Here is a 21,486-nt window from a genome sequence, read left to right on the forward strand (position 1 = left end):
ATCCGTCCTGTTAGACAGACAGAGGCAGAGGAGAATGGACTTGTGTCTGGTGTATTAATATAGAGACTCATCAAAACAAATGACAGCTGTGAATGAAGCACACGATGAAGAGCGATGAGGTCAGATCATACCACCTCGTGATGCTTTCATTCCACTCTTTCTGATGACACACTTTTACCATTTATGGTTTGTGCTCAATAATGAGGTTTCATGCATTTTCAATTCAGGTCACGTCTCTGAATTAATGAAAGATTCGAGTGCCGGTTCTTCTAATGTGATGATGTTTGCGAACAGCAGCAGTTCCGCCGCAGAGGTCAATCCACCGGAAACGTGGAAAGTGTGGCGTACCTTCGCATGTTGTAGTACGTCGTTAACCTCGCAGGTAAAGGCCGTATCCTGTCAATGGCTCATTAGGCTACCTCATTAGGAGAAGAAGACGTTTGAGTCTCTCTCTGAACTGAGACAGCTTTGATCGGAAGCGAAACACTGTAGCAAATGATGGAGAACTTCAGTGGAGTTTAAAGGAGCGTGTTCATCCCAACACAAGCGTATTACTGTACCTCGCTCCCGCTCCTCTAAAATCTCCATCAGATCACATGACCATCAGGAACGGACCGTTAAGTCTTAATTTGACGAGAATCTTTCTCTCCGCCAGGTTAGACATGTAGCGAAGCTTTAGCTGTTGGTATGTTATGTATTATTCTGTTCATAATGTTTTTCTTTTCTGTGGTGTTGTGTACATTACTGCACACTTACAGTACAGTCTGAAATCTATAGATCAGATGCCATATTGATCATGAGGCAGTGAGGAATAGACTTACAGTCTTACAATGCCACATACTGTAGAATGGGTCTAGAACAGGTGACGTCATTCTCAAAGCTCACAAGGTCTTGTCTCGTGTAGGTTTTCTGTCGTTATTTCAACAGTTGTGATGTTGTTAATCAACAGTATAATCCATTGAGCAGCCTGTAATTCTGTTCTTCACTGACTCGCTTTCATTCCTATCAGATATTAAACATGGTGTTAGGTTATATTATTGCGGTAATGAGGTAAACAGATTTTGTTTCCTTGGGACTTGTTTATCATCTCACAATCTGCATAATTTTTCATCATTTTCATCAGCTGCATTTTTACTGCTTACAGTTTTTCTTGATTGCTAAAACACTATAACCAGGCTTTTGAACTAAAATTTCAAAACTATAACGCCATTTTCCAAAAAGCACACCCATTTTGCTGAACTATAAACACTATTCCCTGCTTTAACATATGAGTCAGATTTGGTGAACTGTTACTGCAAAACTCTACACACAAATCCTTACATTTATCAGCGCTTACATGTGGTCATTTAGAAAGCACTAGCATTCAATATTGTTCACTCAAGTCTGCACAGTTTGAGCTGAATTAGCACACAATTACCCAAGTGGAAACTCTAGGAGTCAAAATTTATCACACACCAATCAGATCCTTCGATGGATAAAGGGCCAAAGTCAGCTTACAGTTTCTCTCAGTGGCTTTGGTGCATTTCTCAAATCAGAAATGAACTTCTCAAAACTACTTGTTCAACCTCCACATCATCGAGTCACTTGTGCACATCATAAAAAGTTTCTCATTCTTTTGATCAAGTTGCGATTGCTTTGGTACATTCATGCAACGGATTATGTACATTTGTCTGTGGTTTCCTACATTATCAGCTGCTATTGTCATGTTGCTCAAAATGTATTTTATAGCATCTCATGAATCTTCAGTTGGAAGGCATATATAGAGAGAGGACAAGACAAGAGTTACAAATTCTGACAGTGGACTTTTATTTTTGCCTTTGTGCACATATTTATTTTTCTTTTCTATTTCACAATGACGTTGTAATGTGTGTGTTTTTTTTATTTTATTATTATTTATTTTTAATTTTTTGGTCAGACCACTAGTAAAAGTGTAACTGTGAATCATATCCAGTCTTTTTCAATCAATATCCCACATACTGTGATGTGTGCATTTGTACTTTTTAAATGGATCTATGGCATACATAAGAAGTGCAGCCTTCTGCATTTCAATACAGTAACTGTCATCCAAACTGTTTTCATAGTTTACATCAGGTAATAATAACAGAGTGCACTGTTATTTTATTGTTATTGTTAGTACATTCAATTGAGGAATAAAACATTTCAGGAGTACCACACTTATTACCGGTTTTTGTAGTATTGTTTTGAATTTATCTCATTAGTGTGTAAAACTGTGTTGTAGTGTATGTGTTTTTGACTGTTTGTGTGTCATGTCTGAGAGCAAAGTTTGTTTTTTCAGCAAGATCGAGTTGTTTTGAGTGGAGAGCCTCATTTTGACCTGAATATATGAAGTTTGTGGAATTGAGTTAGAAGTTATGGATTTATGTTTAGAGATTCACAAAAAAGAGGCATAATTTCAAGAAATGTGTTTAAGCAATTGAGAAAAACTGTAAAACACTGAACTTTCATTGGAACCGTTCTTCCAAATTATTAAATTGCATTTAAACTGAATTTCTAAAGAGGCATTTCATGTCTAATGATCAATGAATCTCTGAACAATTTCATTGTATCGTTGAACATGGAATAATTTGATCCATTAAGAATGAAATGTGATTTTGTGAATTATTTTTCAGTGTTAGTGTCGATTGTAAAATGTAGGCTTCATTTAATTAGGAGAGTTAAAAAGCAAAGTGGTTATTTAAATTTGGAGTTGAGTTGAAATCTAACTTCAATCGTACGTGCTGCAGTCACTTTTGACCTAGTGACCTGCATTTAACATTGTGATGATGTGTGTGTGTGTGACTTAAATCTATTAGAGATGAGAAGAGAAAGCTCTATGAGTTTAGAGGCTTTTATAAAGTTAATTTCATTTTTCTGCTTGGAAATGTAATACTGTCTAGTGCAATAGTGCTGTGCTGTTTCTAATTCACCTGTGAGTGTGAGATTGTGTGAATGTATGTGTGTGTGTGTGTGAGTGTGTCTGTGTGTGTGTGTGTGTGTGTGTGTGTGTGTGTGTGTTTGATCAGTGCTATATTGTTGTGTTCTTTCACAGTGTGAGCTGCACTCATCTGTATCTGCACCATCAGATTGTTTTATTATTGGTGTGGCGTTCAAATGTACACATGTACACATCACATTAAGTTAAACAGTCACTGAATATTAGAATTGTTAATAGAGCTGAAAAGTCAGAAACAAGCATGAGACGAGAGGCTCTGGTGATGAAGAGAGAGAACAGGGTTTAACTTCACATAAGCAGAGGGATACTGGCTGAATTGAGGCCTCAGAGGCATTATGGGTAAACAGTGGCGGTGTGTTGGGCTCCAGCAGTATATAGTTAATCAGCCGGCCTCGGCGCTGCGACACATGAGTTATGCGTCTGTCCGAATCGTGTCTCCTCCACTCCCAGCAGAGCCTGACCTTCCTCCGGCTCATAAATAATCCAGCGCTCATAAAACACTGATTTAAAGAAGCGCTGTAGTGAACCAAATCGGGCCGCAGCGCATCCTCAGACAGACGTCACTCGAGGGACAGCGTTTCTGACTCTCAGGCTGTGTCTGAAGGCGTATTTCATTAACATTTCCACCAGAATGCTCAGTTCCATCTGTTATAGTCAGAGAAATGAAGCGAGTGCTGCATCACAGACGTGAATGTGACTGAAATGCATCTGGCTTTTTGACATCCTGCAGAATCACTGTTTGATGCTTTCTGTGAGTTACTTTCACCATCTCTTGACTGTTAGTTCATAATGTGTGCCTTATTTCTGTGCTAGTGTACTAGTGAGTGAACGTTTACCGCTGAGATTCACACACGTGCAGCGTCAAACTGTACAGAACCTTCAAAAGTTTGGAAGTATGATTTTTTAATGCTTTCAGTGAAGTTTCTTCTGCTTGCCAAGACTGCATTTATTTGAACAAAAATGCAGTAAAAACAATTATTATTGGTGCTTATTTATTAATGTTTCATATTATTATCAATGTTAAAAACAGTTTTTATGCTTATTAGTTTGTGGACATTTTTTTTTCATGATTCTTGGGTGAATAGAAAGTTCAAAAGAACAGCATTTATTTGAAATATAAATCTTTTCTAACATTATAAATGTCCTAACTGTCACTTTTGATCAATTTAATGCATATTTGCTAAATAAAAGCATTAATTTGAAGTCGTGGCCTAATGGTTAGAGAGTCAGAGTTGTAACCCAAAGGTTGCGAGTTCGAGTCTCAGTAACTGGTGCTCTCTTCCACCTTCAGTACCACGACTGAGGTGCCCTTGAGCAAGGCACCGACCCACCAACTGCTCTCTGGGCGCCGCAGCATAAATGGCTGCCCACCACTGCTCCGGGTGTGTGTTTACGGTGTGTGTGTGTGTGCACTTAGGATGGATTAAATGCAGAACACAAATTCCGAGTATGGGTAATCATATTTGGCCACATGTCACGTCACTTCGTCACTTCATGTAATTTCTGTTAATAAAACACACTCATATGATAGTTTCCAGAAAAATATTGGGCAGCACAACTGTTCTCAACATTGATAATAATCAGAAATGTTTCTTGAGCAGCAAATCAGCATATTAGAATGATTTCTGAAGATCATGTGACACTGAAGACTGGAGTAATGATGCTGAAAATTCAGCTTTGATCACAGAAACCAATTACATTTGAACATATATTCATACAGAATACAGATATTCTAAATTGTAATAATATTTTACTGTTTTTACTGTACTGTATTTTTGATCAAATAAATGCAGCCTTGGTGAGCAGAACAGACTACACTAAAACATTAAAAACTTTGACAAGTACTGTGAATCTCATTGGACAGCAGTCACACTCCTCGTACACTCTGATTGGCTGTTTCTTGTGTTAAGTTTCACTGTATTTTCATGTTTGGTGAAACGCTCTGGATCTCTGTGTGATCCGCAGGCGTTCAGAGGGAATTACGGCCCATGTTTAATGATTTAACCAATGAAAGCTTCCCTATTCCCACATAACGGCTGCCTTCATCCACTAATTAACCGTGATAAATTCTCCTCCAAGGTCCTTAATGCTTCCAACAATGAATCAAACATGATCATACGTTTAGTCAAGATGCCATTAATTATAAGCTGACCCAATTTTTAGTGGATTCACTGATATTCTTACTTTATGCTCAAATGAGTGTGGAACTGTGGGTAAAAATTAGGGGTGTCCCCGAATAAGGATTTTCATAGTCGAATCAGAATTTTTGAATCTTGCCGATAGTCGAATCATATGTTTGGGGTCAAAATACATTACCAAAAGTCAAGTCAGACATTCGACAGTCATAAATACTGCTGTTAACTCACAGGGTGAGTGTAAAAATGTGTAACGGATGCCTCGCAGATACAAAAATAATGTTTTATGTTTTGATTAAAAGATAGTTAACATTAAACTTCAGTGAAACCCTAAGAATTCGCAACATTTTTTTTAACAATAGTTCTCTCATTATAACGTTATGTATAAGACAGTAGTTATTAATGTTCTGCATTTGAGCTGCACGTGCTTTAATATGACCAGTAGAATGAAGCATTTGATTGCAGGTTTATAATCAATGGGATTTAACTAATTTATCTCATATAGAATACGCTTCGTTATTTATACAACATAACGTTAATATTACAACGTATAGGCTATCTGCACAAAATTCCCCGAATGCATGAACGTGTCTGCACGGCTCTGAATGAACTCTTTTTGTGGACGCGTTCTTCACGCAACAATGTGCAGAAACAGGCAACTAAAAATTCACAGCGTTTTATTATAATAGCGTTCTCATTATAATATTATGTATATGACAGTCCCAGTCATAGTTACTGAAACTTAAATCTATAGGGTTTGTTGGATTTATTCACACACGTTAAAATATTTATATAAAGCTTCTTTCTTTTCAGATTCTTATTTACAGCATTATCTTAAAGGGATAGTTCACCCAAAAATGAAAATTTGATGTTTATCTGCTTACCCCCAGGGCATCCAAGATGTAGGTGACGAAGATTTTTAACTCAAACCGTTGCAGTCTGTTAGTCCTATAATGCCCATCAATGGGCACACAATCTTTGGGAGAAAAAAAAACATGTACAGACAAATTCAATTTAAACCTTGCAGCTCGTGACGATACATTGATGTCCTAAGACACGAAACAATCGGTTTGTGCGAGAAACTGAACAGTATTTATATCATTTTTTACCTCTGATAAACCCAATGTCCGACTGTCACAACATCCGGCGCGTGACGCGTCAACCTGCTCTGGCACATAGATATATATACATAGATGCCTCATTATCGACGGTTTCTATGGGCTGTGTATATACAGTATACACCTATGTTCCAGAGCCGTTGACGCATCACGCGCCGGATGTTGTGGATGAGCTCAGGATAGTTGTACATTGCGGTGTATCAGATGTAAAAAATGAAATAAATACTGCTCAGTTTCTCGCACAAACCGATCGTTTCATGTCTTAGGACATCAATGTATCGTCACAAGCCACAAGGTTTAATTTGGATTTGTCTGTGCATGTTTTTTTTTCTCTCAAAGATTGTGTGCCCATTGATGGGCATTATAGGACTAACAGACTGCAATGGTTTGTGTTAAAAATCTTTGTTTGTGTTCTACTGAAGAAATAAAGTCACCTACATCTTGGATGCCCTGGGGGGAAGCAGATAAACATCACATTTTCATTTTTGGGTGAACTATCCCTTTAATAGGCAATATATTAACTTATTGGGAGAAAACCAGTAGCTCTATGTGATATCAAGACATTTGAGCACCCCCATATTAATCAATAGATTTTTAAGGGGAAAATTCTGTTTTTTTTAAGCATTTTAATAAAGTTAGATTATTTAAATATAACACAAAATTTATGAAAATTCTTCAGAAAAATACTTTAGCCCCCACAGATTCTTAGGTTTTTCAGCATTTTTGTTTATTTGAACCCTTTCCAACAATGACTGTATGATTTGGAGATCCATCTTTTCACACTGAGGACAACTAAGGGACTCAAAAGCCTCTTTTCCACCGAAATTATCTGGAACAATTTTCTCAGGAACTTTTTTCCCTCCAGACCTGTTGATGTCTGAGTTTCCATTGCGGTCTAAAGTACCGAGAAGAATAGGCAAATAGTCTGGTGGCGTAGGTCTGCACGCGTTTCTCAATACCAAGTACGCAAATTTCTGACTTGCGTCCTCGGTAGTTCAGACTTCGCGAGTTCGACGGACGGGACGGCGCAAGTCCAGTAATTCTGCGAAGAGCAGCGTACATGATAACATCAGTCAGCTTACCTCGGCTACTGCAATTTTCCTGTATTTACAATAGGATGAATGATATCAAACACCACTGCCTCTTTTCGTTTTCATTTAAACATATTAATATAGCCGCGGAAATGTAGTTCAGGGAATGTACATTACAATGAAACGAAATATCAAACAGCATTGCCTCTTTTCATTTTCATTTTAACATATTAATAGATTAATAGAATAATAGAATAAAGACCAAAGATTACCTGTTAGATTTACCCAAAGCGAATTATATCACTACAGAGACATCAGAGTCAGCGGCAAATGTCAGAAGGACTAGCCGAGGTTATGCTCCTCTCGTCGTGATACATGAGCATTGAGTGCCTGGTGATTGCGTGGAGCTCACGTCTCCGAAATCGGTGAAGCACATTTTCAAATAGGCGCTGTCTTTATAAATAAACCGCAGATTTGAGTTTTAAACAACTACATTCTAGCCTGAAATATTTTTAAAACTACATTTCATGACACAGTAACAGTAATATTTAAAAAACTTATGTGAATATGGTAGTTGAAATACAGTGCTGTGTGAACTCAACCAATCAGCATGCTCAGCGCCCAAGTCCCGCCCCCGAAAGTTCCGGACCTTTGAAAAAGTACTACCTCGCGAGCAGGGACATTCTGAGGGGCAAATTTGTACGCGGAACTTTATTTAGATTCTGGTTCCTGCGGTGGAAACACACCGAGTACTGGCCCAAAGTCCCTAGTTCCTGGGTAAAGTTCCTGCGGTGGAAAAGGGGCTATACGCAACTATTACAGAAGGTTCAAACACTCACTGATGCTTCAGAAGGAAAAACCATGCATTAAGAGCCGGGGGGTGAAAACTTTTTGAATTTGAAGATTAGGGTAAATTTGACTTATTTTCTCTTCTGAGAAACATGTAATTATCTTCTGTAGGTTCTGAAGGGCAGTACTAAATGAAAAAAAACAAACATTATATTTAGGTAAAATAAGAAAAATGTACAAATCTTCATTCTGTTCAAAGGTTTACACCCCTGGCTCTTAATGCATATGAGTCCCTCAGTTGTCCTCAGTGTGAAAAGATGGATCTGCAAATCATACAGTCATTGTTGGAAAGGGTTCAAATACACAAAAATGCCAAAGAATTTGTGGGAGCTGAAGAATTTTTCTTAAGAATAGCAGGCAGTTTTTAACTGTTCAGGACAAACAAGGGACTCACGAACAACTTTCACTAAACAAAAAAAACAAAAAAACAGCTGTGGATCATTCAGGTAACAACACAATATTAAGAATCAAGTGTATGTAAACTTTTGAATGAGGTCATTTTTATAAATTCAACTATTATCAACTATTACACTGCATTAAAAACATAAATTTTTAAGTGTTCAAGCAGAGAAATTTCACTGGGAATCAAACCCATGATCTCAGCGTTGCTAGCGCCATGCTTCACTGCTGGAGCTTCACAAAAGCACAGTCAATCAATAAATCAAAAATGCTGTTTATAATAATCTTTTTTGTTTTCTTTTTTTTTTTTTTTTTTTGGAAAAGGACCATTAAAAAATTTTGTTAAATACAATTTAAAAAAGCATATGTTCTCATGTTTATTTTTGTTGTAACGTAAGAAGTAATAATGTTAAAGGTTTACTGTTTTTAACATAGAAATCATACCCAAAACTTAAACGTAATAACAAGGGTTAAATCTTTAAGTGGCCCCATGCTTCACTGCTGGAGCTTCACAAAAGCACAATCAATCAATAATACAATCAATCAATCAATCAATCAAAGATGCTGTTTGTTTTTATATATATATATATATATATATATATATATATACAGGTGCATCTCAATAAATTAGAATGTTGTGGAAAAGTTAATTTATTTCAGTAATTCAACTCAAATTGTGAAACTCGTGTATTAAATAAATTCAATGCACACAGACTGAAGTAGTTGAAGTCTTTGGTTCTTTTAATTGTGATGATTTTGGCTCACATTTAACAAAAACCCACCAATTCACTATCTCAACAAATTAGAATACTTCATAAGACCAATAAAAAAACATTTTTAGTGAATTGTTGGCCTTCTGGAAAGTATGTTCATTTACTGTATATGTACTCAATACTTGGTAGGGGCTCCTTTTGCTTTAATTACTGCCTCAATTCAGCGTGGCATGGAGGTGAACAGTTTGTGGCACTGCTGAGGTGGTATGGAAGCCCAGGTTTCTTTGACAGTGGCCTTCAGCTCATCTGCATTTTTTGGTCTCTTGTTTCTCATTTTCCTCATTTTTTATGGCTGATAGAATAATTCTCTAGCATTAATTCTGCTCATAGCTTGCCTTGAAAAACGGAGACAGTTTCATATTCGTCGTAGGGGTAGTCACACTGCAGGACTGTGTGCCAAATCTTCTGACACTGCCAGACTTTCGTCGGAGGTGAAATTTGATCGCAATGGCCATTAATCGGCTGTCGGTGAACATGTCAAACCAGCGATCAAAGACTATGGATTTTAGCCTAGGATTATAGGAATCTTTTAGGATTTTCAAAAATTGTCCCAGACGACCAAATTGTGGCCAAAGTCGCACAGTGTGAGCCGGGCTTAAGATGCCTCTGACGTCTGTGGTTCAGGAGTGTCTTAACAAGAGGAATACAACAACTGTAGCCAAATTCCTTGACACGTCTGTGTGTGGTGGCTCTTGATACCTTGACCCCAGCCTCAGTCCAATCCTTGTGAAGTTCACCCAAATTCTTGAATCGATTTTGCTTGACAATCCTCATAAGACTGTGGTTCTCTCGGTTGGTTGTGCATCTTTTTCTTCCACACTTTTTCCTTCCACTCAACTTTCTGTTAACATGCTTGGATACAGCACTCTGTGAACAGCCATCATGTTTGTGGCTTACCCTCCTTGTGAAGGGTGTCAATGATTGTCTTCTGGACAACTGTCAGATCAGCAGTCTTCCCCATGATTGTGTAGCCTAGTGAACCAAACTGAGAGACCATTTTGAAGGCTCAGGAAACCATTGCAGGTGTTTTGAGTTGATTAGCTGATTGGCATGTCACCATATTCTAATTTGTTGAGATAGTGAATTGGTGGGTTTTCTTTTTTCTTTCTTTTTTTTTTTGGTAAAAGGACCATTAAAAAAAGTTGTTAAATATTATCATTTTAAAAAGCATATGTTCCCATGTTTATTTTTGTTGCAATGTGTGAAAATATTAATGTTAAAGGTTTACTGTTTTTACCTCTCTTTTTTTTCAGGGTGTGACTTTTTTGGTGCATTGTATTGAATCTAATTAGACTCCTAACATAAAAAAAATCATACTCAAAACTCAAACATAATAACAAGGGTTAAAGTTTTCTGGTGATTCACTGCTGTAGATGTTTCACATTCTCCTTTCACTGTTTCTCACTGTATTTGTATCTGTGGTTTTGTTCACCTGTGCTTGGATGAAAGCTGTGTTTAGTCTTACAGGAACAACAGTGTCGTATTATTTCAGCAGGGAATCAAACCGCAGGCTAATTATAAGACTGGAGCTGGGGATCACATGTAGTGGAGGGATGTTAATCTTCAGTTTTCATTCTGTCGGTCCCTTAGTCTCCGTTCACTGTTCTTTGAGTCAGCACTTTCCGTCCTTTCTTCTCTCCATTCTGCATTGTGTTGTTTCTTCTGTTCGGGGAGTTGTTTTCCAATAAATTCAATTGTGGCAGTAAGAGACGTCCGCTGAGAGCGCCACTCTAACAAAGCTGAAAAATGGCCTGCTGGCTCTCTGCTCTCATTTCTGCTGATCGGAGATGTCCTGAGCACAAGACAAGCAAAGGAACAATTGCTGAGAATGATGTGAAAACACAGCAGACCCTTTTAACTGAGCGTTTACAGACTCATTTCAGCAATAAAGAACAGGGATTCTGAGACGTAATGTGAACGTGAGATTCCTCTCTCCCGCTGATCACCATGAAAGAGCGAGCATTTGAAAGCCTTTTCCAGAGCGAATGAAATGTTGCCTGTTTCTTTGAGGCTTGTTGACAGTGTTGGTTTGGTTTGGTGTGTTTTGCAGGAACTCCACGTACTGTATGAAAGTGTCCATGTCGCTCACGGTGGCAGAGAACGACACAGGTCTCTGCTTTAACTCCAAGATGAGGTACTTCGAGAAGGCCGAGCTGAGTAAGAGCAAAGACATCCTCTGTCCTGACATCGATGACTACATGCAGACCGGAAAAGAGCCAGAGATCACATGGTACAAGGTACGATCTCCGCCGCATTCACCATTGTGCAGACAGGTTTAGTTTAGTACTGTAATACTCTTCATTGTGTTTCCATCTCCATTTCACTGAAAACACACTCATGCAGTATGAGTTCAGAGTTGAAAATAGAAGCTGTTAGGCAGAAATGGACCTTATATCAGTCCTGATGTCCTGAGGCACAGAAGATGAGATGGAAAGTGGTGTGAATTAGTCCGTTTCTGCCACCCATAAGACAGGTGAAATTGGATTGCGCACTAATTCAGATGAGCGTCAAATTAAACGTCTGCCACAGTTTCTGGCTAAATTGAATCAAAGACAGGTCATGGCTGAGGACACTGAAAACATGACTGGATTGAGTGTGAACTTCTTCATGCCTCACAGTTTGATATTTGAGTTGAAACTGAAACAAATAAAACAAATGCACAATGTGAGCAACAAATGACTCATTTGATGAAGTTCTTTAAACGAATCACATTGATATCGGTCTTATATAAACTGAGCTGGTCTAGCAAAGAGGTTTCATTTACTTTTTCTTCTTATAAAATCTGTTTAATGTCTTGTAGTGTTCTCACCATATGAAAGCGGTGTGTTTTAATTAAAATGGTTGAAGTGCGTCCGAACTATCATTGACGATTAGAAAACCTTTCGTCTTTGAACTTTTTTTTTTGCTGAGTTTAACACTGGTTAACTTCAGCACAGTTTGTGCATCATCTTCTCGTGGTTCGCTGCCTTGACAATGAACACATCTGCTCATTGACATGGAAATTAATATGTGCTAAATAATTGATTGACAGGCAGTTTGGCAGGCAATTTACAGATGAAACTCTAGCTGTTGTCAAAACACTGTCAAGTATGAAATCAGTAGTGCTGTGGTCTGTCGGCATCATTGAAAGCGATTTATTAATGCGTCATTCCGATGAAATGCGTACGGTTAGATTGCAGCCGCATTAAACAGCCCATCTGTTTCTGGATGCAGGAATGCCGGCCGAAGCAGTGGAGGCAGAGCATCATGAGGAAGGCGGATGTGCTCTCCATCAGAGACGTGCGGGAAGACGACATCGGGAATTACACCTGTGAATTACAGTTTGGGAGTTTCGTGGTGAGGAGGACCACCGAGCTGTCCGTCACAGGTAAGACGAGCTCTTCTGATGAGGTGTGTCTGGTCTAGATCCTTCCTGCAGAGTTACGTGCCAACCCTCACTAAACATTGCTCAATGCTGCAAAAACACATCGAAATAGAAACCGATCTCTAGAGCACAAACCATAGCGCGCTGGCTAGTCACTGGATAGCCAAATCTGCAATGAAATGCCATTGATACAGCTTTAAAGGGGTCATATGATGCTATTTTAAAGATCATTATTTTGTGTATTTGGTGTAACAGAATATGTTGACATGCTTTAATGTTCAAAAAACACATCATTTTTCAAATACTGTACATTATTGTAGTTCTTCTATGCCCCACCTCTCTCAAATGCCTTTTTTTTTTTACAAAGCTCCTCCTTCCGACAAGCGCAGTCTGCTCTGATTGGTCAGCTGACACAGGAATTGTGATTGGCTGAACACCACAGGCACGCGTCGGAAATGTAACTCCCCTTACCATAACCGCGAGTTTCAGCTTTCAAAGTAAATATAAAGACAGTTAATAATGTCCTTAGTTTTACCATCAGTTCAAGCTCGAGAGGGGAACAGAGTCGTGTGAAAAACACAGTGATGATGCTCGTATGTATCTGCACACAAGCCGCGGTTAAGACAGCTGACTCCACTGTGATGTGACCCTGACTCTCTCACACACACACGATGCGTTACTCTACACGGTACGAAACTCCGCATTTGAACAGTCAATAGCAAATACTTAAACTAATTACAAAACATACTTACAGTCGCTGATTCAGAAGCGCCAGATTGTCTTAGCAAAGTCGGAATTTACCCATTTTTTTTTTAGAAATAGCCTTTGTGCACTGCCAGCCTTGTACTCTCCTAGATTCACGAAACTGTCGTCAATAAAATGCGTTGATTTGATTTCATCTGAGGGTGCTTAGCATAGAACTGGGCCTGGATCTGATCTGTAGTTAGTTGTGTGTTCTGGCGGATTGCGTGTGTTGGGGTCGACAGCAGAGGGCAGCATGAGGCCCATCTGTAAACGCTGCCACCACCTTCATTCAGTCTGATATTAAACCGCACAGGAGGTGCTCATGCAAAAGCAGTTACGAGCATTAGCTTGGCTGTTCTTCAGAAGTCCATGTTCCTGCTGTTTAGGCTTTAGAAAGAGGTTGAGCAAAATTCAGAACTGAAGAATCAGTTCTCTTTGAGCTCATGCGTGTGAATTTGAATTGAATTGGCATACAGGAATTGGAATTGTTATTCAGAGTATTTCAACACAGGTGATGCATTCTGGGAAATGGAGTGATTTTCCAGCCTGAACCATGAAAGTTAATTTCGAGTGTGTTAAAATACATATACATTGCAGTTTTGCATTGCGTTTGCTACCTCAATTCCGTTAGAATGCAGACGGGGACGAAAGTAAAGGCTGATGCTTCCTCTTTTGCTGCTCTTCCACTGTGGAGGATCTCTCAGGTCAAGCCTGAAATCAGCTGTCTTTTAATTCATGGCCCAGCTGGAAGAAACGCTTTCACGAGTCAGAGCAATGAGAGTCTGCCTGTGATGAGCAGCCTGTGTTCCTGCAGTTCTGCTAGACTCACACACACACACACACACACACACACCCACACACTTACACACTTTTTGGGTCTGATATCATTGACTTTTACTTTGTTGATTTGTTAGAGTCTCCGAATGAGTGATGTAATTGTGCTGTGATTTGCTTGAGTTGGTCAGTGTTGTTGTGGTGTGATGTGTTAGTAGATATTAGAGAAGGCACTGGTTTCTTTACTTGGTTCTTGACATCATAGGGTTTCATCTCTTTCTTTCTCCACAAACGTATTAGTATGGTTGAATTGGATCATCGAAGCTCAGCAGCAAAGATGCTGGTTAATAAAATGCGATTAAATACATAAAGGATATCTGTGTTATTTAACACATTTAATTATTGCAGGTTTGCATCATATTCTCAGTTTTCATTTCACTGTTTTATTGATTTTGAGGAACACTGAATCTGTTTTTGTGCAGGTGAGTAAATACTTGTTCATATTTAGTCTAGAACTACTGTAAGATCATGTTCACACACAACGCTCTGCACTTACTCCTGATTTCTCTCAACACCAGAGCTGTCAGTCAATAGATGAGAAACAAAGTAACTGGAGTTATTCATTTGAAAAAGTAACTGATATGTTCTTGTAAATTAAAAAGTAATGCCTTACTTTACTATGAAAAATCAATCTGATTACGTAATTGTGTTACTTGTAATGCGTTTCCCCCAACACTGTTTATATTTGAATGCCATGTGACACTCAGCATGCTTTAATTTCTCATGTCCAGTATCTTCAAGAATCTCCTGAACGTAACCTATCTGTCAACAAACAGTTTGTTAGAGGTTCAACTAGACTCTTTTTTGATCAGGATATCTCTAGCAGCTGGTTTCTCAATGTCTGGATGTTTCTAAAGTGTGTGATACTCTTTTATTAGTTCGTCTGCTGTCTGTGACATCACTAGTGAAGCTGATATGACATCATCAGAGTCATTAGTCACATGACATGTACAGCTCAGCTGACTGGCTCAGAATAACTGAGCGCTTACGGACCATCCGTGTGTCAGTCAGATAAAAGCTCGCTACTATTACAGACCCTTAAACTGTCATTCAGCAGTGAACAGCACAGTCCAGTTTGTGCTCACAGGGAACGAGCAAATCCTTTGTGTTCAGTTTCCACTGTTCACCAAACACCCAGATGCAGCTCATTAATATGCATGACTTATAGAAATGGCTCATCTGCTTCCTATAGGACATCAGTGTAAGACCCTCGTCCCGCTGGCCGACTAATGAAAACAGATGATTATACTTATTGAATTTGTGTCATGGATTTAGCTCAGAGTAAGTGCTTAAAACATGTTCCCGAATGGGAGGGGAGAGATAGATTTGTTTTTCTTTTATGGAAAGAGATGGAAGTCTTTAGAAGTATGATGGACTCCCTCTGAATCTTCATAAAAAAACTCCATATTAATTCCAGCTCAAGACTCTAACATCCCATTGCAAATGTATTTTCCACAATGTCTTTGCCATGTATTCTAAATAGAAATCAACATAAAACTCAAAGTTTTTTTATGCTGTCTGCTAACCTAATTCTGATGTCAAAGCTGGGAAAGATTGAATTTTGAATATATGCTTTTGCAGATCGGCTACATGTGTGCTGATGTTCAGTGGTGTTCAGTCATGTTAGAGTAGCCTTTATTTCTTCATCTTCGTCTGATTTGAGAATTTTCATTCGAACAGTGTTGACATCTAGCATAACCGCTTGTCTCTGTTGCACCGCTCATTTATAATGATCTAGTCCGGTTGCTGCTTTGGCTTCCTTTTATTTTGTGGAGAAGAAATAAAAAATGAATGTGTAATTACAAGCAGCTATAGTTAGGGTTCAGAGAATATCATAGAAATATCAGAGTCGTGCTGAATATCTAGAGCTGTGATTATATATTGAGGGGTGAGAACCAGAAAGGCGTAAGTGACATTTCACCAACTTTACAGGAGAGCCAAAACAAAAATGTTACCATAGTTTGATCTGACTTTTTGTACTGATTTCAATTGTTTATAATAAAAATTTGTACACTCATGGATGACAGTACTTTTGCCAGTAGAAAAAGCTCATTAATATGAGATTTGATATATAAATCTCGATTTCACCAAGAATGTCACTGACGCCCTTCTGGTTCTCACACTTCGATATGGTCTCGCACCTACAGCGGCAGTAACTCTGTAGTATTGGCTAAATATTTTCTCTAGGATTCAGTTCTGTAGAGTTTTACATTTGTTTCTTACAGCCACCTGATGTCTCAGCGACCAGGATAGGCAGGTGTTTTATTCGTGTTTGATATTAGTGATGTTGCACACCAATAAAATCATGCATTATGCCCTAAATGAATTTGGAAACACTTTAGAATAGGGAACACTTATTCACTATTAACTACCACTTTTCCCTCAGTAAATTCCTAATTTTCTGCTTATTAATATTTAGTAAGGTAGTTGTTAAGTTTAGGTATTGGGTAGGATTAGGGATGTAGAACAAGGTCATGGAGAATATGTGCTTAATTACTACTAATAAATGGCTAATATTCTAGTAATATGCATGCTAATAAGCAACTAGTTAAGAGACCCTAAAATAAAGTGTTACCATGAATTTTCCCATTGTATAAGCCACGGCTTTTGATTCAATATGATTCATTGAGTCATTTAATCACAGAAGCGTTATGATGTTTCCATGGAATCAACTGTTTTTAGTTCTGCTGATGTCTTCATTCGTCTGGAGGCACTAACAGAATCGCCACGCGTCTGATGATTCGCTGTATATTCACTGAGAAATGCAGCTTTGCATCAGGTTTCCAACATGTGCTTTGAATGCTGCAGCATCTGTTTTTGTGGCAGTGGTAATACAGTTTTGGTATTATTTCATAATGCATTAGGAATTGAGTGGGTCAATATTGGAGTTTTGCCAGAGAAATATGGATGTGCTTACAGCTGCATCCTGCGGCTCAGAGACGAGCCGTTATATAACAGCATCGCACTAGAGAGCAGGTGAACATCACAGCGGCGTTCAGTTCTGTCCGCTGATTATCATATGAAGGGTGAATAATTATTCACTTAATTGAGTATAATGAGGGTGTGCAGAGGGTCTCTGTTTCAGGCGCTGCTGTCCTTTCTGAGAGAGTGTTTGGATCTTTTTTCCTGGAGGAAACCGTGTGAACGCTGAAGCATTGAGTGTGTTTGTGCAGATCTCTCTCTCTCCAGGAACAGTAAAGCTCATCCCACATAAAAATCAATATTTAATGTCAACATTTTATTATGTTTTTTTATCTCTTGTGCTTTTTCATATGAGCTCAGATGAGGCAGTCGCCGCTTGTGTGTGATATTAGTGTGTCTCGTGTCGTTTGTGGTGCCACACGTCACCTGTCAGCTCAACTTCAGATCTGTCACTCAAACTGCTGTTGTTGTGGCAACAGAGTGGAAAATAATGAGAGATATTCCCACCTTATGCTTCCTGTACTGCCATATTACATATGAGAGAGAGGGAGGGAAATGAAGACAACAACTGCAGTAGAAAGAGCGAGAGAAATAAACAAAGGCTTGATGCAGAGAGAAGAAAAATATAAGAAAAAAAAGAGAACGGAGAGAGAGAGAGCGTTTGGAGTATTCAGTATGATGGATGAGCATGTGATCAATGCCAGCAATCTGTCATGTGGCTCATTTTCATAAACGCATTACTGATGGAGACGCTTGTCCAGCGGCCGCTCTCTTTACAGGGTTAAACAGCAGCCGACCCTCTTCATATATAACACCACTCCACATTTCTCTCTGTCATCTCATCAGTGCGCTTACATGAAGCTGCAGCGGGCCTTGTATAGTTGAGATGCAGCTAACATCTCTGTCCCAGAGCACATGATGCACTGTCTAATAACACACGTCTTGTGATGCTTCCGGAGCCAGTCACAGTCTGATTAATGTGTAGATCACATGATCATTAAAGGATAAGTCCACTTCTAGAATAAAAATTTCCTAATGATTTACTCACCCCCATGTCATCCAAGATGTTCAAGTCTTTCTTTCTTCAGTCACAAAGAAATTAAGTTTTTTGAGGAAAACGTTCCAGGATTTTTCTCTATATAGTGGCCAACGATTTCAAGGTCCAAAATGTAGCTTCTGTGCAGCTTCAAAGAGCTCTACACGATCCCAGCCGAGGAATAAGGGCCTTATCTAGCGAAACAATTATATATTTATACACTTGTTAACCTCAAATGCTGGGTTTGCTCTAGCTCTGCGATGCGCATGCGCATTCACACGTCACGTAATCCTGTTTGAAAGGTCACGTGCGGTTAGTTCTTCGTCTTTGTACTTCGGTTAAAAGCTCCATCTAATTTTCTCCTCCAACTTTAAAGTCATCTGATATTGTTGTTTTACCTTTTTTGTAAAGGCATTTGTTTTTTTTTTGCATGTTGGCTTTGTAAACACTGGGTCGGTGCTTCTGCCTGTGTCACGCGTGACCTTTCCAACATCAGCTAATAAAGACGCGCATGCGCATCGCAGAGCTAATGCTAGCCCAGCATTTGTGGTTAAAAAGTGTATAATTTTTAATTTTTTTTTTTTCAGAAAATGACCAATGGTTTCGCTAGATAAGGCCCTTATTCCTCAGTTGGGATTGTGTAGAGCTCTTTGAAGCTGCAGTGAAACTGCATTTTGGACCTTGAAATCATTGGCCACCATTAAAGTCCACTATATAGAGAAAAATCCTGGAACGTTTTCCTCAAAAAACTTAATTTCTTTGCGACTGAAGAAAGAAAGAAAGAAAGAAAGAAAGACATGAACATCTTGGATGACATGGGGGTGAATATATTATCAGGAAATTTTTAGTCTGGAAGTGGACTTCAAAATTCTGACTGATTTCAGTGGGACTAAACCATCTGGACATTTATGATGTTTAATATAACTGTATGACTTCTAGGGTTGGGTACCGAACTCTGTACTTTTAAGGATACGGACCGAATTGCGTCCGTACTACCGAGTATCGATTCACATTAAATCTTTCGGTACCAAATTTCGGTACCTGATAACGCATTTGGGCGCATACGAGAGAGAGAGCGAGACCCTGTGACTTGTCACCCCTGCAACTCTTTAAAACACAACACACACGGCAAACCGAAATGTTCTGAAGTGTGCTTACATTTCTAGGGTCATATGGTTTCCGCGAAAATGCCACGGAATTCATAATTTTTGGATGAATAAAAGAAGGTCTGTCACTTAATTCGATTCGCGATATGAACTAGTGTATGTGAATATTAAAACATTTACATTTACATTTACATTTAGTCATTTAGCAGACGCTTTTATCCAAAGCGACTTACAATTGGGGAATACATCGAGCGATTAATCTTGAAGAGGCAATCAGACATACGAAGTGCTTGCAACACCAAGTCTCAGACATTGTTCAAATAAATACAAACTACCAAAGGAAGGAATAAGTAAAGATAATTTTTTTTTTTTTTTTTTTTTTTTTTTAAGTTTAGGATGAAGTCAAGTGCTGTCGAAAGAGATGAGTTTTCAGTTGTTGCTTGAAGATTGACAGGGATCCAGCATTCCGGATAGAGGTGGGAAGATCGTTCCACCAGCCAGGAATGGTGAATGAGAATGATCTAGAGAGTGATTTTGCGCCTCTCTGTGATGGTATCACGAGGCGTCGCTCACTAGCAGATCTCAGATTTCTGGAGGGGATGTAGTTTGTTAATAGAGAGTGCAAGTAAACGGGTGCTGAGCCAGTGGTTGTTCTATATGCAAGCATCAGTGTCTTGAACTTGATGCGAGCCGTGATTGGTAGCCAGTGCAGGGAGATAAAGAGAGGTGTAACATGGGCTCTTTTGGGCTCGTTGAAGACCAGTCGTGCCGCTGCATTCTGAATCATTTGTAGAGGTTTGACTGTATTAGACGGAAGTCCAGCCAGAAGAGCATTGCAATAGTCCAGCCTAGAAATGACAAGGGCCTGGACAAGAAGTTGTGCAGCATGCTCTGTCAGAAAGGGCCTGATCTTTCTGATGTTATATAGTGCAAACCTGCAAGATCGAGCAGTTTTGTAATGTGGTCTTTGAAGGTCAGCTGATCATCAAAGATTACACCAAGATTTCTGACCGAAGTTGATGGGGTTATTGTTGATGAACCTAACTGGATCGTGAAGTCATGCTGTAGAGTCGGAGTGGCAGGGAGGACAAGAAGCTCAGTCTTTGCCAGGTTGAGCTGCAGGTGATGTTCTTTCATCCATGCCGAGATGTCCGCCAGGCAACCTGAGATCCTTGCAGTTACCGTTGGATCATCTGGTTGAAAAGAGAGGTAGAGCTGTGTGTCATCAGCGTAGCAATGGTATGAGAATCCATGTGCCTGTATGATGGGACCCAGTGATGTAGTGTATGTGGAGAAGAGGAGGGTCAAGAACTGATCCCTGAGGAACCCCAGTGACCAGTGTATGTGCTTTGGATACCTCACCTCCCAGGCCACCCTGAAAGACCTACCAGTGAGATAGGATTCAAACCAGCGAAGTGGAATGCCAGAGATGCCCAGTGATGAGAGGGTGGACAGGAGTATCTGATGATTGACAGTGTCAAAAGCGGCAGATAGGTCCAGCAGAATGAGGACTGATGATTTGGAATGGGCTTTTGCAATTCGCAGGGCTTCAGTGACACAAACACAAACACAAAAAGACGATTTAAATATGAATCCTGCATGTTCCGTTAGCCTCCGTATGTATGAATAGCGGTTCTGTTTACTACACAAATACTGAAGCACACGTGAACTTGCGGTGATTTTCGGACTCTGCATCTCACAACATGAACACATGAACTTACAGGCTGTGAGAGTCACTTCATGAGAATTTTACCGTTTCATTTGAGAAAACTAGCATCATATCATACTGTATACACACAGAAACTTCACGGCAACCTGTCAAAATAAAAGTGCGGTGTAGCAGAAATATATTACTCTTGTATTACTTTTGTACAGTATAATGTACATCTTTATATATTCCATTTACTGACAAATTTAAATAAAACAATTAAATGATAAAAAAAATTATTGGTAACACTTTAAAATAGGGAACAGGAACACTTATTCACTATTAACTATGACTTTTTCCTCAATAAATTCCTAATTGGCTGCTTATTAATAGTTAGTAAGGTAGTTGTTAAGTTTAGTTCTTGGTTAGGATTATGGATGTAGAATAAGGTCATGTAGAATAAGACATTAATTACATTGTAATTAGTACAAATAAATGGCTAATATTGTAGTAATATGCATGCTAATAAGCAACTAGTTAAGAGACCCTAAAATAAAGTGTTACCAAATAATTA

General features: G+C 39.0%; 1 protein-coding gene across 2 annotated transcripts in view; it reads left to right on the top strand.

Moving 5' to 3' along the window:
* il1rapl1b (interleukin 1 receptor accessory protein-like 1b) overlaps positions 1-21,486 on the top strand; it is a 214,946-nt gene that overhangs the window by 98,151 nt on the left and 95,309 nt on the right. For both annotated transcript variants that reach the window (XM_058792186.1, XM_058792187.1), the window contains exons 4-5: positions 11,309-11,495; positions 12,472-12,625. In XM_058792186.1, coding sequence (XP_058648169.1) covers positions 11,309-11,495; positions 12,472-12,625 — 341 coding nt within the window. The remainder of the gene's footprint in view (positions 1-11,308; positions 11,496-12,471; positions 12,626-21,486) is intronic.

This window comes from Onychostoma macrolepis, chromosome 11 (genome assembly GCF_012432095.1).
Source record: "Onychostoma macrolepis isolate SWU-2019 chromosome 11, ASM1243209v1, whole genome shotgun sequence".
Lineage (NCBI taxonomy): Eukaryota > Metazoa > Chordata > Actinopteri > Cypriniformes > Cyprinidae > Onychostoma > Onychostoma macrolepis.